The 14,559-nt window shown below is 38.9% G+C and overlaps 1 protein-coding gene across 1 annotated transcript in view; it reads right to left on the bottom strand.

The window, feature by feature from the left end:
• Window positions 1-2,647: 2,647 nt before the first annotated feature.
• The window catches only part of c3a.6 (complement C3a, tandem duplicate 6), a 36,130-nt gene continuing 24,218 nt past the window's right edge, over window positions 2,648-14,559 (bottom strand). The window contains exons 35-41 of the mRNA XM_056272075.1: window positions 8,294-8,383; window positions 7,826-7,931; window positions 5,961-6,050; window positions 5,781-5,861; window positions 5,609-5,692; window positions 2,932-3,067; window positions 2,648-2,792 (exon numbers count right to left, since the gene is read on the bottom strand). Of these exons, the coding sequence (XP_056128050.1) occupies window positions 2,651-2,792; window positions 2,932-3,067; window positions 5,609-5,692; window positions 5,781-5,861; window positions 5,961-6,050; window positions 7,826-7,931; window positions 8,294-8,383 (729 nt within the window). The 3' untranslated portion in view covers window positions 2,648-2,650. The remainder of the gene's footprint in view (window positions 2,793-2,931; window positions 3,068-5,608; window positions 5,693-5,780; window positions 5,862-5,960; window positions 6,051-7,825; window positions 7,932-8,293; window positions 8,384-14,559) is intronic.

Raw genomic sequence — 14,559 nt, 5'->3', positions numbered from 1 at the left:
ATATCAGACGCTTATTCTCAATATATTCATCCTCATCCTCAGTCCCTCCCTCAGTAAAGACAGCATCATCATCATCCTCACTGTCAGTTATTGAGTAACATGGGTGGAGGGACCTGAACTATGATTCACCATGATCATCCTGTGCGATTAAAGTTGTGACACCTTCGCTTTCCTCTCCTCTGGTTCAGACCATCACTGAAGCATCATGCTGTCATTGAATGATGTGCTTTTAAAGAGATCGATCGATCAATCAATTAATCAGAGTTTATACTATGTACACTCAAAAAAAAATGATATGTTGGCTTTACTTAACTTTTTTATGTAAACAGGTTCCACCGGTTCCACATAACTATGTTTCGTTAAACAAACATAATATGTTCATGTAACTTCAACATCATGGAATTTGGTCATTTTAAGGTCATCTGATGGTGTTCGTTGTGTTTTAACATAATCATCATTTCAAAATCATTTGACCTGAGTCACTGAACTTATATTAAACCGAATTTCTGAGTTAAGTTTACCTTACGAATACCTTACAGTGACTCAGGTCAAATGATTGTGAAATAATGATTATTTTAAAACACAACCAACACCATCAGATGTCCTTTGTTTATTGTTCATCCGGCTGTTATAATTCATGTACAGCAACCAAACAAAATCTAAGTTAATAAGTTAATGGTCAAGAGCCCAACTAAAACACACACTGATCTCCATAATGGTGACTTAAACATTCCGGTTTTCTCCTTCAGAGATTCTGCTTGTTAACATCAGGTGTCTTCAATAATGCTCAATCATCACTCAGTTATTCACTTAATTAACTCATTAGCTCAGAGTTTAATTGGGTCGCTTAAAATGACTAAATTCCATGATGTTGAAGTTACATGAACATATTATGTTTGTTTAACGAAACATAGTTATGTGGAACCTGTTTACATAAAAAAGTTAAGTAAAGCCAACATATCATTTTTTTGAGTGTAAAGAAAGCAGGTGTGTTCCCATTGAGCTCGGCTCTTGGGGTCTATATGACCCCAAATCGACTTTTCCGTAGTTATTAAACATGGTTTCCCTTCATCTCAGTTTCATATCATTTTGTGACTTTTTCTACATTATCTATAAATGTAGAAACGTGAATATCATGCAAAAGTTCATGTATTTCAGTAAATCAAATTAAAAGGTGAAACTAATATGTTTAGTATATATAACTATATACATATGGATGATTATACTTTTCAGAGGGCCGACATTTCTGTATTTAAAATCTTTTTTTTTTTTTTGATTTCATGTTATATTCTAATTTTCTGAGATTTTGAATTTGGGGTTTTCATAAGCTGTAAGCCATAATCATCAAAATGATAACTTTCGAGTTTCACCTGTATATATTCATAACAAAAGCTGTTATAAGAGCAGTAAATCACATCTGGAAAAATGAACGGATCTCTATGGGGCCGCCGGGCCTCTGCTTGAAGTATATGGCAATTACATTTTCTGGCTGAAACTATATTATCTGCACAAAAATAAATCTAACCGCCAGATGGCAGAACTATGCATCTAACACCTACAGTAGATCAATATCCAGAAACAAATTATATTCAAGTTTGTTCATCATTAATGTGTTATTTTTTTCATAAAAATGTATATGCATGCTAATGGTGTAGTTGAGGAATTTTGCAGTAAATAGGTAAAAAAAAAAAGGATGTCATATCCCCCAAAACACAGCATAAACGTATAGATGAGAAGTAAATAAAATAAATTATATATAATTTTTATTATTATTATTTTTTTTTTTTTTTTTGTACGGCCATACTGACCCCAAATGACCATTGTATGCACTGCACAGGAGACGTATGAGTGTAACATCGAACACCGGGTCATCTGTGGTTATCAGCCTGCACATGCAAACTCACAGTGAACATGAAATAAAAAACACAATTGCTCAACAGGTCAAGTTACTGTTGGTGTTTGTAACACTGCTGCTCTATTTTATATTTAATTTTTTTCTAAATCTGTATTATAGCTCTAAAGGACTTGTGTGTCTTTCACCTTCATCAACCTGATTTAAATTATGATTAATACTGAGAAATACTGAGTTGTTTGATCTCATGTAACAATGCCATAACTCTACTTTTCAAAGGTCTGAAAGTTCAGAAGTTGATGCAGATATCCGGTTTAGACATTTATCATCATGTCTGTCTTTCACAACCAGTGTATTTTGCTGTTGTGTGTGTGTGAGTAATACATAATGTCTATTTTTGAAGCCAAATAGATGAGAACAAATTCGTTTTATCTGTCTTACTTCTTTAAAGCTCAATTAACTTCAGAAAGTACAAATGATACAAATAGACTGGGGCGACTGAGGAAAGCTGTCATTATGACTAGATCACAGTCCCGTTACACTAATGCGTTTTTACTATAGCAGTGGTTGCAGATTAAAACACTAAGACATTTGTCAATACAATAATTCATGTGAATTCAATGCACATACCCTGCAATTGGGGCATGTTGTCACAAAAGTAAAATGTGTTAAATTAACTCAATGTCGAATGTGTGATACAGAAAGGTTAACGTCAATAAATTGATCATTTCTTTCAGTGAATCTGGAAAAGAAATCAAATAAAGCAAAGTTCACAGTTTTCACACGTGACGAGGATCTTTATGTTGTGCATCCGAGGTTGAAGAGCTGGTCAGCGAGTGCAGCGATGCCGACGTACTTGTCTTTGTATTCTTCAGTTCGGGCCTCCTCTTGTGTCGGCCAGTATTCAATCCAGGTCTGCTCACCCAGGTTGTACCTCAGTCTAAAAACAAACACATACACACATCAAGATCGAACAACTCTAGTCTCATAGATGACGCAGTTTGGAGCGTTTGAGCGTCGGGTTCAGACCAAAACAAGTGAGAGAGAGATTGTCCTCGTAATGTTCATAAAGCTCCTACCTTCCACCAATGCTAGGAAGTGATGTGGTTTGGCCCATGATCAGGTAGGTTTTGCCTTCTTCAAATTCAAGAAACTCTCTACAGTAAGGATGAGCCAAGAAAGACCTGGTCTCCCCTTCCACAGCTGGATCAGTGCCTGAAAACCACACACTCTTAAATGTGTTGGAGATTTATTTTATAGTAAAAAAAAACAAAAAAAACCCAGCCTTATGGCACTTAAGAAGTTTAAATATGTGACTAGTATGTGGAACCGTTGGCGTTTTAGCCTATATGTAAACCTGTGATATTGTGTTTTGTATCTTTTTTTTTGTTTTGTTTTGTTGCATTTTTGTATTTGTATGTTACTTTATGTTTTGTACCTGTTTGTGGTTGCACCATGCATGTCCTTAATAAAGCTTTTATTGACTGATTGACTGTTTGCTCTTCTGTATTGCATTCATTAAGCTTTACATTCAATGTAAATTGAAAAAATATCGACTTTTTCATAAGAGAATCTATGCTAATTCATTATCAACAATCATTTTCATCATTCACTGACCTTAACATTTTTCTTAATTGTAACAATTAAAAATATAGTGATGGCACACTGAGTTATTTATGTTTTTTTACATGCCAAGCAATTTTGCATTCTGTTCAATTATTATAAATATAAAATTATAGAGGTTAATGGCAACAGTAGGCACGTTTCCATTACAGATTTGGGCAAAACGTTTGCGATTTTTTTCTAAATGTCGACAAAAAACGATTGCGAAATGACGGCGTTACCATTAACCGATGTTATGCGACTAAAATGTTGTGTCTTCCTCTCGCGATAAGTCATTTCCAAAAATCAGGGCGACGGATGTTGGTAGGTTTACGTCACTGATCTATATAGAATGACTGGATAGCTCATGACATCATAAACAGTGAAGCCACCGCGCCGCCATATTGGTATTCCCTAGTGAGCTCACGCGTTCTATTGAATCAATAGGAAATTGTATGATTTGACTGAGAAAACATTGCATAACGAGACACCGTCTTTAAATCTAAAGTCTCCCTGAACAGTCTTACCACGCAAACATCCTAAGCATTTAAATGGGTATTTGTTTAAAGTCGGAAATTATTCCTGCTTACTAAAAATGAAGTATATGTGAATTGTGAACTTAAAATTGAGCTCTTTCTGATTGTGTTTTACAGATAGATCAGTAGTCTGTTCAAGTATTTGATTAGTTAGCAAGAACATGTCCAGGAAATGCATAATACAAATTGTATGGGTTAATGTGCACCTGTTTCACCTCTTATTTACCCCTTATTTACACTGCACACGTCTGCGGCGCGTTTACAGCTGCGACACGGCTACCGGAGCTGATCGCGCCCACAAATCGGCAAATTACGTGGAAATGCTCCCTGTGTGAGTTGTAAGAATGTAGGAATAAAACATTGTCGGAGCCATAATGCGCCGCAGATGTGTGCACTGTAAATAAGGGGTTTACACATAGGCCTACTCCGTTGCAAGTGCATATTTTTTACCATACCCATGTCAACAGGTTGGAGCTTTCACTGCACGCGGATGCCCGTCCTGTGCGGTGTGTGCAGAGATCGTTTGTGCTGCAGGCGCTGAATTAAAGTGACAGCGCATGGTTCGTGGTCAAACTGAACACGGATTGACATGAAAATATTAAATATATGCATTTAATTAAATTTATAAGAAGTAATGCATTAAATAATAATACGTTTATTGGGTTTAAACTTGAATACGTCTGTGAAAGAATGCATAGTAGGCTATAAACACATTTTAAACAACACGGAAATAGCGACAATTGTGCATATAAATTACTATATATGGGCTTAAAGTACAACCTGTGAGCAGTTTTTCAAGATCCTTTTGTGATCTTCGTTTTACACTTGTTGATGCGCAGCGGGTCATCTTAAAAGTGCCGTCGGAGCTACTATCTCTGTATAACGGCCGTTGGAGCCCTCTGCTGGTAGGGAATCGTAAGATGGCCGCTCGAACACTTCCGGTGGCCTCACTGCCTGGTGGCAGTTTAGAACGTCATGAGCTATCCAGTCATTATATAGATCAGTGGTTTACGTATTTCCCAGCCACCGCACTGGCTTTTGTGTATTTGATAAATAACTCTGTCTCGTATTCTGTCCAAACATACCGTGTCATCTACGTCAGGTGACCTGTAAATGCGCAAAAACTGTTTCTTTTGCAGTTTTGTGAAAAATTTATTTTTCGAATTTCCTGAAAAACCACCTCATGCGAGCGTAACAACTTTTTTTTGCCATAAATGGATGTTTTTTGCTAAATTGACTTGTTTATATTGGGCAATTCGCAAAATTCCATTGGGTAATGGAAACTCGGCTAGTGGCTGAATTAATACAATTACCGGTACTAATAAAAATATGAGAAATATTGAAAAAGAGGCATTATTTACAAATTCGTGCATATTCCTTCACCCTATCTTTGCATATCCATACTCTCAGAACTGAAACTATATTTCCAATCCCCCACATAGTTGATTTTACTGTGACTTGTTTTCTGCAGATTACAGTGCACTTCATAAGACATCACACCTTCTAGGGACAAATGTTGCAAATTAGCTTTAGCTACAAGCACTATGATACACGCATTGGATGGCTGTTGTCACAGTTTTGTATCTGTCCCTTTACAAATAAAACATTAAATAAATACCTTCCTTCAGCACTTGTTCAATGGTCATGTTGTAGATGTCTGCTTGCAGTGAAAGCTGCTTTCCCACCACCCTGGTTTTATAAACTATAAGAGAAGTGTGTAACAGCATATAAACCCCAGCTCTTCACACAGACAAACACATTTAGAAAAGCATAAATCTGTGTGTGTTTACCGTAGTCAACTCCAGGCGCACAGGCCTTGTCAGCACGCTGAGACTCTTTAATGTGATGCTTCCTTTGGAGACTGCAGTTCTCTGTAAACACAGACATGTTTATCTACAAACATGCACACAGACACACACCAGCCTCACAAATCAACTCAAACAGTGTGTATTCAGTTCAGACGCACGCACCTTCGGCACACTCGCACAGGTCTTCATGGCAGAGTCTGTTCAGCGCACCGTCTCTCTTATGAGGATGGAAGAACTTCACACAACGATCGTCTGCGTGTTAGATTCAAGTCACCATGAAACTGGCCAATCTTGGAATATTGCATTATGCCTTTTGCAATAAGTTGACCTATTACGCCCTTTTACAAAGATTTGATTTTGTTTTTAGGCTCATTATTTCCCTCATAAACACATTATTTCCCTCATATTCTCCATTGTTGCGGCTCCTCTCTTCCCAGTCTGTCAGTGACGCTCTGTTTAGTTCCTGTCTCTATGAAGCCCCTCCTTCTGAAACGCACACTGTGCTCTGATTGGTCGGCTGGAGCAGTGTGTTGTGATTGGTCGAGCGCTTCGAGAGTGTTTGGGAAATGTCCCGCCCCTTACCATAACCACCAGTTTCAACACACTACTAACTAACTCAACCAGGCCACGCCCCTTTATTCTGCGTATTAATTATTTAAATGAGGAATATTGTGACGTGTTCGTTCCCGGAATAAAACTCAAGATTATAATGGAGGCGTTTCAGGGAGTTAAGAAACACTGCCACTGATATAGAGAAGAACTTTTGAACTTTTCAGACAGCAACTTTACACACTAAAGAACATTTTAAATGTAAAAAAAATATCATAATAGGTCCCCTTCAAATTCATGTGCCTCAATCTTTAATTAGAATAACTTTTCCTGCAACGTCATCTCTTCTCTGATAATATGAAGAGTTTGGTTCCAAAACGCGATAAACGCCATTTCTAAAAAAAATAGTTACTACAAAAATCAGTATTGTATCTGGTTGGTATTGAAAAGTCAATGTTTAATTTGAAGTAAAATGCGATATCCGCCGTGTTATTCTGTCATGTTTTCTCCCTTTCTTCCCAAACCGTGACAAACGCCAGTCTCCCTTCTCTGCAGAATGCGATATATCCGCTCTCAACCAATCACAGCGCACCATTCCACGCAATGTAAACAGTAACGGCAGCGCCTTAAATACACCCGGGTTCCTATTTCTTCTTATCTATTTTGTACTTTTCGATCAACAAACAAACAAAAAAATGAATAATTTTGACGCCATTGATGAACCTGTGGTTGTTTCTGCGGTGGGTGAGAAACGTAAGGCATCGAAATCGAATCATTTACGTGAGGAGATTAAGAAGATGAGGCACTCGGGAGGAGGAAAAATGTTTTCAATCTTCTTTACAGTTCTTAATAAAAATATTATACTAATAAACTTACGTTGTTGTGTATTTTCAACAGTTTCAATATGAAAAAAAAAACTTTTATATTGATTCAATGGATTAATTGCATTTTTTTTAAAAAATTTTTTATGGATATATTGCATTTTGGGGGGAAAAATAATCCGTTTTTATAATAAATCTTTGAAAATCAAAACCTGGATTTTAATTTTTTTTGTTATTATGACCTACAAATGCTATGTGAAAGTTTGAAACAGAAAATAGTGGTTTTCATCTTTCCACTTTCTTGGTAAAGAAAACACACTTTTACTCAAATTAATCTAAATGGATTTATTGCGTTTTGGAACCAAACTCTTCATATGTTTACTGGGAAGAGGACGGGGCAACATGAGATCGACCAATAGCAAACCACAACCATTCAATCAATTGCCTATGGACAAAATTAAGTCCCGCCCACATATTATCCTGTTATCCAGAAGCTGTTTCACTTGGGTATACGTCTCAATAGTGAAGAAGACTAATGCAGCTTCTGTTTAATGATGTTTATACAATATTTATACAATACGCCTTTTCCACTTTCTTCCACTGTTTTCACTGTAAGCTGTGTATCGTGTGTGTGAGTGTCCATGTGACATCTTGTACCTGGAGCGCTGTACTCGTACACAGTGACACCGGCGGGCTGCAACATTCCCACTTCATTGATCTTGTGCATTCTGAAAGCAATCCTTTCCCTCTCTTTATGAGAAACCTAATGAGACACACTGACAATTATTATGACTTTACATTCACAAATCACTTTTGCATTTGTGCAATCCAAGTATTTCCATACATGGGTAATAACTTTGTCAGCCATCATTTTAAAGAGAGATTCATACTGTACCACCACACAAGTGAATGTTATAAAGAAAATATTAACACATTTACTGTGTATAAATTCAATGCATGTAATTTTGCATTGATCAAATTTAATTCAGCCAAATTGTGTTTATGTCACATTATGTTATTTATGGAGTCATAGACATCATATTGTCATTTCATTCTGGCTACACATTAATTTTCCTGGATGTTCACATGTTTGGTGTTCAGAGTCTCTCGTTTAGTTTTCAGTACCTTATTCAAGAAGATGATTAGCGATCCCCGCTCTGAAAGCTCCATGTTCATCTCAAATCTCTCAATGTACTTCTCTTTCCCTTTAGATAACTAATGGAATTAAAACAGAACAGTTCAAACACTGAGAAAATGATCCATCATAGAACCACATCCATAATATTGCCAGTCAAAACCGAGAATTATACTGTATATAAAATAAAGGTGTGGATGAATGCAATTTGATTGTGGCTCAGTGAGTTTCAGGTAGCATCCACACTAAACCCTAATGTTGTCTTTACTTAAACAATCAAGTGTACTTGACTAAACATTACTTTAAACTTAACATTTTGGCCTCAAAAATGTAAGTTCAAATAACTTATTTACCTTCAAAATACATAAACTTAAGATTTCAAGTGCTGTGAGCTCAAAATCCTGATTAATCCTTATAAAAGGTCCTTTTCACAAACGTTGTGATAAGAATGATAATACATTCATACATGCTTTCTTCAAGTGCAAGGTGTCATTCTTATTTTACCAGAAAACAAATGGCTTTCATTATATTACAATTATTGACCGTAATGGAAATAAACTGATTTGTTTGTTTTTTTTAAACCTTAAACGTTGTAAGAGCCACATAAGGACTAGTTCATCTGAAATAATAATTTTGTTTAAAAACAGTAAAAACTATTTTATGAAAATTCATAAGTAATGTATTGTTTGAAATGCATAATTTAGTAATGTTTAGATCTGATAACATTTCAATATTTCAGCTTCCAGTCAGATAGCGCTACGTCATAGCGTAAGCGATTGGATGTAGTTAGTTTCAGTTTGAAGTTAGAGACGTTGGAAGCAACACAGTTTTTTGACCGTGCGTACCATGTCTATGTATAATTTTATGTTTTGGAAGTAAACTTTTAAAAGGAAGACTTGTTTTGCTCGTGTTTCAAATACTGGTTGTATTTAGACTGACTTCAAAAGGTGGTACAGAAGAATCAGAAGAAACTACCATTTCATTAGTCAAAAAACTCGCTAATTCGAAACGAAGCTGGAAAACGGAGCGGACGTGTCTAGCTTGTTGTTGGATGAGGGAGCAAAGGATAGGACTTTAGCGCCGCAATCAAGACAAAGGATTGGGCCAGTCAGCGACAGAGACTCGTGACGGACCGACATCAGGCGGCAGTTTCTCCGTTTGTCGGGTTTCGTTGGCCTGTTTGTTAACAGAGAAGTGAGTGAAGCTGCGCGCGCTGAAGTGGGTGCCGACGGACGGACGCACGCACGAAGATATGAGTGAGTTTGGAAGAGAAAAAAAAGTAGGTCAACTTCTCCCTGCAAAACATAAGTCTATATAGAAAGCTCTGATTCAGTCAGTGTGGAGTTTTGGCGATCTTTAAGAAGTTGTTTTGCACTCGGTTTATTAAGAAAGGTATGTTTGAAGAAAGTGCTTGAAACGTTTGCATACAACTAGAGCATTAACTCCGCTATTTGTAAGATGGCTGAGGAAGATGAACGTAGATGTATCGAGGATACAATGGAACAGGGAAGGTCACATAAGCTGACAGAGAAGGCATTAGAAGAGAAATTGCAGAGGTGCATTTCATTGAGAAGAAGAACATTAGCAACTCTTACAAGCAAAAGAAAAGAGTTAGAAACATTGATGAGTGATGTTCAAAATTTACAAAGGGTAAAAAATATGATGGAAAATGACTTTGCAACGTCAATAAATGAGTTTAAACGTCTCAACAACGAAGTTGCAAATCTTTTGACTGAAGATGAAAAAACAAGTGATCAAGAGAACTGGTTCGACCCTAAAATGGCAACAATTAGAGGATTTATGAAAACGACAAAAAATTGGATTGCAGCTGAGCATGAATCCATACTGCCAGTGGAAAAGGTGCTGCAAGAAGAAACTAATGTGGTTGATTATCTGCAAGAAACTGTTAAACCAAATGACAGCGTTTCACAGGTTGGGGTCAACGATGTCACATATGCCAGCCCACGTGGATCACAAGTAAGTCGCACCTCAGCTGTGTCAAGAGTATCGTCAGCAAGAGCTAGGCAGGAAGCGGAACATGCAGCCCTGCTCGAACGTGCTGCAATGCTAAAGAAAATGCAACAGCTTGAGTTTGAAGCAGCTAGAATCAAAGCTGAAAAGGAAGAGTTAGAGCTAGAAACTGCGTTAGCCGAGAGTAAAGCAAAAATAAGGGTGCTTAAAGAATATGAAAAATCTGAAGATGGTTTAAGTAGCTACGCGGCAGTGCAAAAGCCACGAGGTGGACACGTGAAGGAAAGAACTAGTATTATGCTTCCACAACAAGCTAATACGAACACTCATGTTCAATCACATACACGGCACTCCCGAATACAACAACAATCTCAACCGGTCTTCGATTATGTGCCTAATGCTCAGCCTAACAGAGGTGATGACATACTAGCGGTTATGCAAAAACAGAATGTAATAACTGAGCTACTTGTAAAACAACAGCAGCTATCTCATCTACCAACCAAGGACATTCCTGTGTTTAAGGGTGATGCGCTACAATACAAATCTTTCATGAGGGCGTTTGAGCACGCAATAGATCAGAAAACCAGCAATGATCAAGACAAGTTGTACTTCCTGGAACAATTTACGGCCGGTGAACCGCAAGAGCTTGTTCGCAGCTGTGCTCATATGACGCCTAACAAAGGCTACTGCGAAGCGAAGCGACAACTTCATAAGCACTATGGGGATGAATTACGGATTGCCAGCGCGTACATTGACAAAGCACTCAAATGGCCTCAAGTGAAGTCTGATGATGGGAAAGCATTGAGCGCTTATGCAATGTTTTTGATTGGATGTCGCAATACTATGGAAGACATCGAATTCTTAGAGGAGATGGACAACCCTACCAACTTACGGACAGTGGTGTCTAAGCTACCGTACAAACTGAAGGAACGTTGGCGTGCTGAAGCTTATGACATAAAAGAGCGAAGAGGCAGGAGAGCAAAGTTTGCTGATTTGGTGAGCTACATAGACCGCCAATCTAGAATAGCGATGGATCCCCTCTTTGGTAATATCTCAGTCAGCCGTCCAATCTCAAGTGGAAAGATTGACCAAAAAGAAAAGCATCATGGAAAAAGAGAGGTTCGTGGAAGCAGTTTTGCAACAAATGTTTTCACCGAAAGCAAAGGGCCTCAAGAAACGCATGTTAAGCCAACAAATTCAATTAAAACTGTGAGTGCCTTTGAGAAGCCGTGTTTGTACTGCCAGCAATCACATACCCTCGCCTCATGCAGCAAAATCAAACACCAACCACATAAGGAGCGTGTGGATTTCTTAAAACTGAAAGGCTTGTGTTTTGGATGCTTAGTTCCGGGTCATCTTAGCAAATTCTGCAAAAGAAGAATTGAGTGTAAAGAATGTGCTTTAAAGCATCCAGACATTCTGCACATAATAAAAGAAGAAGGTTCTGTCTCACCTGAAAAGAAAGATGGTCGTCATGGAAGTGAAGTATCGTGTGCTCAAGTTTCTATTCTGCAAGAGTCCTGTAGCCTCACGGGGGCCGGAGAAGCGGAAAGTGTGCTGTCAATAGTACCAGTGAAGATCAAGTCGAAAAGGAGTGACAAGTGTGTTGAAACATACGCCTTTCTGGACCCGGGAAGCACAGCAACGTTCTGCACAGAAGACCTGCAAAGGAAACTAAACATCAAAGGGAAACCGACACGAATACTTCTTAGCACCATGGGTCAAGACAAACCTGGAGAACAGAAGCTCATGAACAGTTTTGTCATATCAGACCTGGAAGTGTGCGGGCTGGAAGACATAAAGTACATTGAGCTACCTAAGGTGTTCACTCATAGCAACATACCTGTTCACATCGAGAACATACCTAAACAGTCAGATATCCAGAAGTGGCCTTATCTCAATGAAGTACGCTTGCCAGAGATAGAAGCGGATGTAGGCCTGCTTATTGGAGCTAACTGTTCAAGAGCAATGGAACCATGGCATGTTATTAATGCTGAGGATGGAGGCCCTTATGCCGTGAAGACTGCCATTGGCTGGGTTGTGAATGGGCCCATAAGAAAGGAAATGGATGATGCAATGAATGAAATGCCTACATTTTCAGTAAACAGAATTTCTGTTATGGAGATTGAGAAGCTACTGGTTCAACAGTATAACACTGATTTTTCAGAGCGTAACTACGATGATCAAGAGGAGATGTCTCGTGAAGACAAACAGTTTATGCAGTCTGTGCAGAAAACGACACTGTTTGAGAATGGCCATTACAGTATTGGACTGCCATTCAGGAATGAGAAGCTACAAATGCCTAATAACCGTTGTGTGGCGGAACAGCGCATAGCCTGTTTGCTTAGAAAGTTCAAGAAGAATCCTGAATTCTTTGAAGAGTACAAGAGCTTTATGGAGACCATCATTGACAAAGGCTACGCTGTCCAAGTTCCAGTCCAACAGCTGAACCGTGACGACAACAGGCTGTTTTACATACCACATCACGGGGTGTATCACCCGAAGAAAAGAAAGTTGCGGGTGGTCTTCGACTGCACAGCTTCGTTTCAGGATAGGTCTCTGAATAGTGAACTGCTCCAAGGACCCGACTTGACCAACACGTTAGTTGGTGTGCTTTTAAGATTTCGTGAGGAGCCAGTAGCTATAATGGCGGACATTGAGTCGATGTTTTATCAGGTCAAGGTGCCGGAGCGTGACGCAGACCTACTCCGTTTTCTATGGTTGCCCAACGGCAAGTTGAATGAGCCTATGGAGGAATTTCGAATGACGGTGCACCTCTTCGGAGCCACTTCTTCACCAAGTGTTGCCTCATATGCACTGAAAAGAACTGCTGAAGATCACAAGGATGATGCCTCTCCAGAAGCTGTTCAGACAGTTCTGCGCAACTTTTATGTAGATGACTGTCTGAGGAGTGTAGCTAAAGAAGAAGAAGCGGTGACTTTGGCTAAAGATCTTCGTACCCTGTGTGCTAGCGGAGGCTTCAATTTAACAAAGTGGATGAGCAATAGCAGGAAGGTGTTAATGTCAATCCCTGAAGTACATAGAGCCAGCGAAGTGAAAGACCTGGATCTAAGACATGACGCTTTGCCAGTCGAGAGGACTCTCGGTGTACAGTGGGACACAGAAACTGATACTTTCACCTACAGTATGAAGCTGCAAGACAAGCCGATGACCAGAAGAGGCATTTTATCAGTCGTGAATTCCATCTACGACCCCCTTGGCTTTCTTGCTCCGGTCATCTTGCCCGCTAAACTCTTGCTAAAAGATCTTTGTAAAGAACAATACGGATGGGACGAGAACATTGTCGGAAAACACGCTGAAGATTGGAAAAAATGGATTGAAGATGTCAGTCATCTTTCTACGTTTCATGTGAGCAGGTGTTTGAAGCCTACAGATTTTGGATGCACTGCCGCAGCACAGTTACATCATTTTTCAGACGCTTCTGAGTCCGCATACGGCACTGTGTCTTATCTGCTGCTAGAGAATAGTCAAGGGGAGAAGCATTGTGCATTCCTTATGGGGAAGTCAAGAGTGGCCCCACTCAAACTGGTCACCATTCCCAGACTCGAGTTGACCGCAGCAGTTGTCGCTGTTAAAATAGACAAGATGTTACATCAAGAGCTTCAAGTTCCACTGCAACAATCTATTTTCTGGACAGACAGTACAACAGTGTTCAGATACATTGACAGTGAAACTGCTCGTTTCAAAACCTTTGTTGCGAACAGAATCTCGTTGATCCGAGAAGCAACAAAGCCATCGCAATGGAAGTACATCAGAACAACGGAAAATCCTGCAGATCAAGCCAGCAGGGGCCTGAAAGCTAAGAGTTTGATGCCAGGAGGAACCAGGATCAATGGGCCCGTCTTCTTGCTGAACAATGAAAGTGATTGGTCGGAACAACCTGTGCGAGGCAAAGAAAGCCTTCAAAATGATCCAGAAGTCAAGAATGGAGTTACAGTCAATGTGATCAAAGTTGAAGAAAACATGGAACCAATCGACAAACTAATCAACTATTATTCGGACTGGCATAAACTAAAAAGATCAGTGGCCTGGATTTTAAAGGTGAAGAAAAATCTGTGGAAAATGAAAGAGGAAAGAAAGGAAGTATCAAGAAAGATCAGGGAAACTGAAAAGGACCCTGAAAAGGTGAGATCGAAATTAGAACGACAAATTAAGAAATTCAAAGCAACAGAAAAGAAATCACTTACTTTGGATGATCTGGTTGTCGCAGAATCGGAAATAATCAAATTCAGTCAAAGACAGCAGTTTGGAGAAGAAATCAAAG

The sequence above is a fragment of the Rhinichthys klamathensis genome, unplaced genomic scaffold (assembly GCF_029890125.1).
Source record: "Rhinichthys klamathensis goyatoka isolate OS25496 unplaced genomic scaffold, OSU_Roscu_1.1 h1tg000330l_1, whole genome shotgun sequence".
Taxonomy (NCBI): domain Eukaryota; kingdom Metazoa; phylum Chordata; class Actinopteri; order Cypriniformes; family Leuciscidae; genus Rhinichthys; species Rhinichthys klamathensis.
Note: the sequence above shows the minus strand (reverse complement) of the source record. Positions and strands in the feature narration are given on the sequence as shown.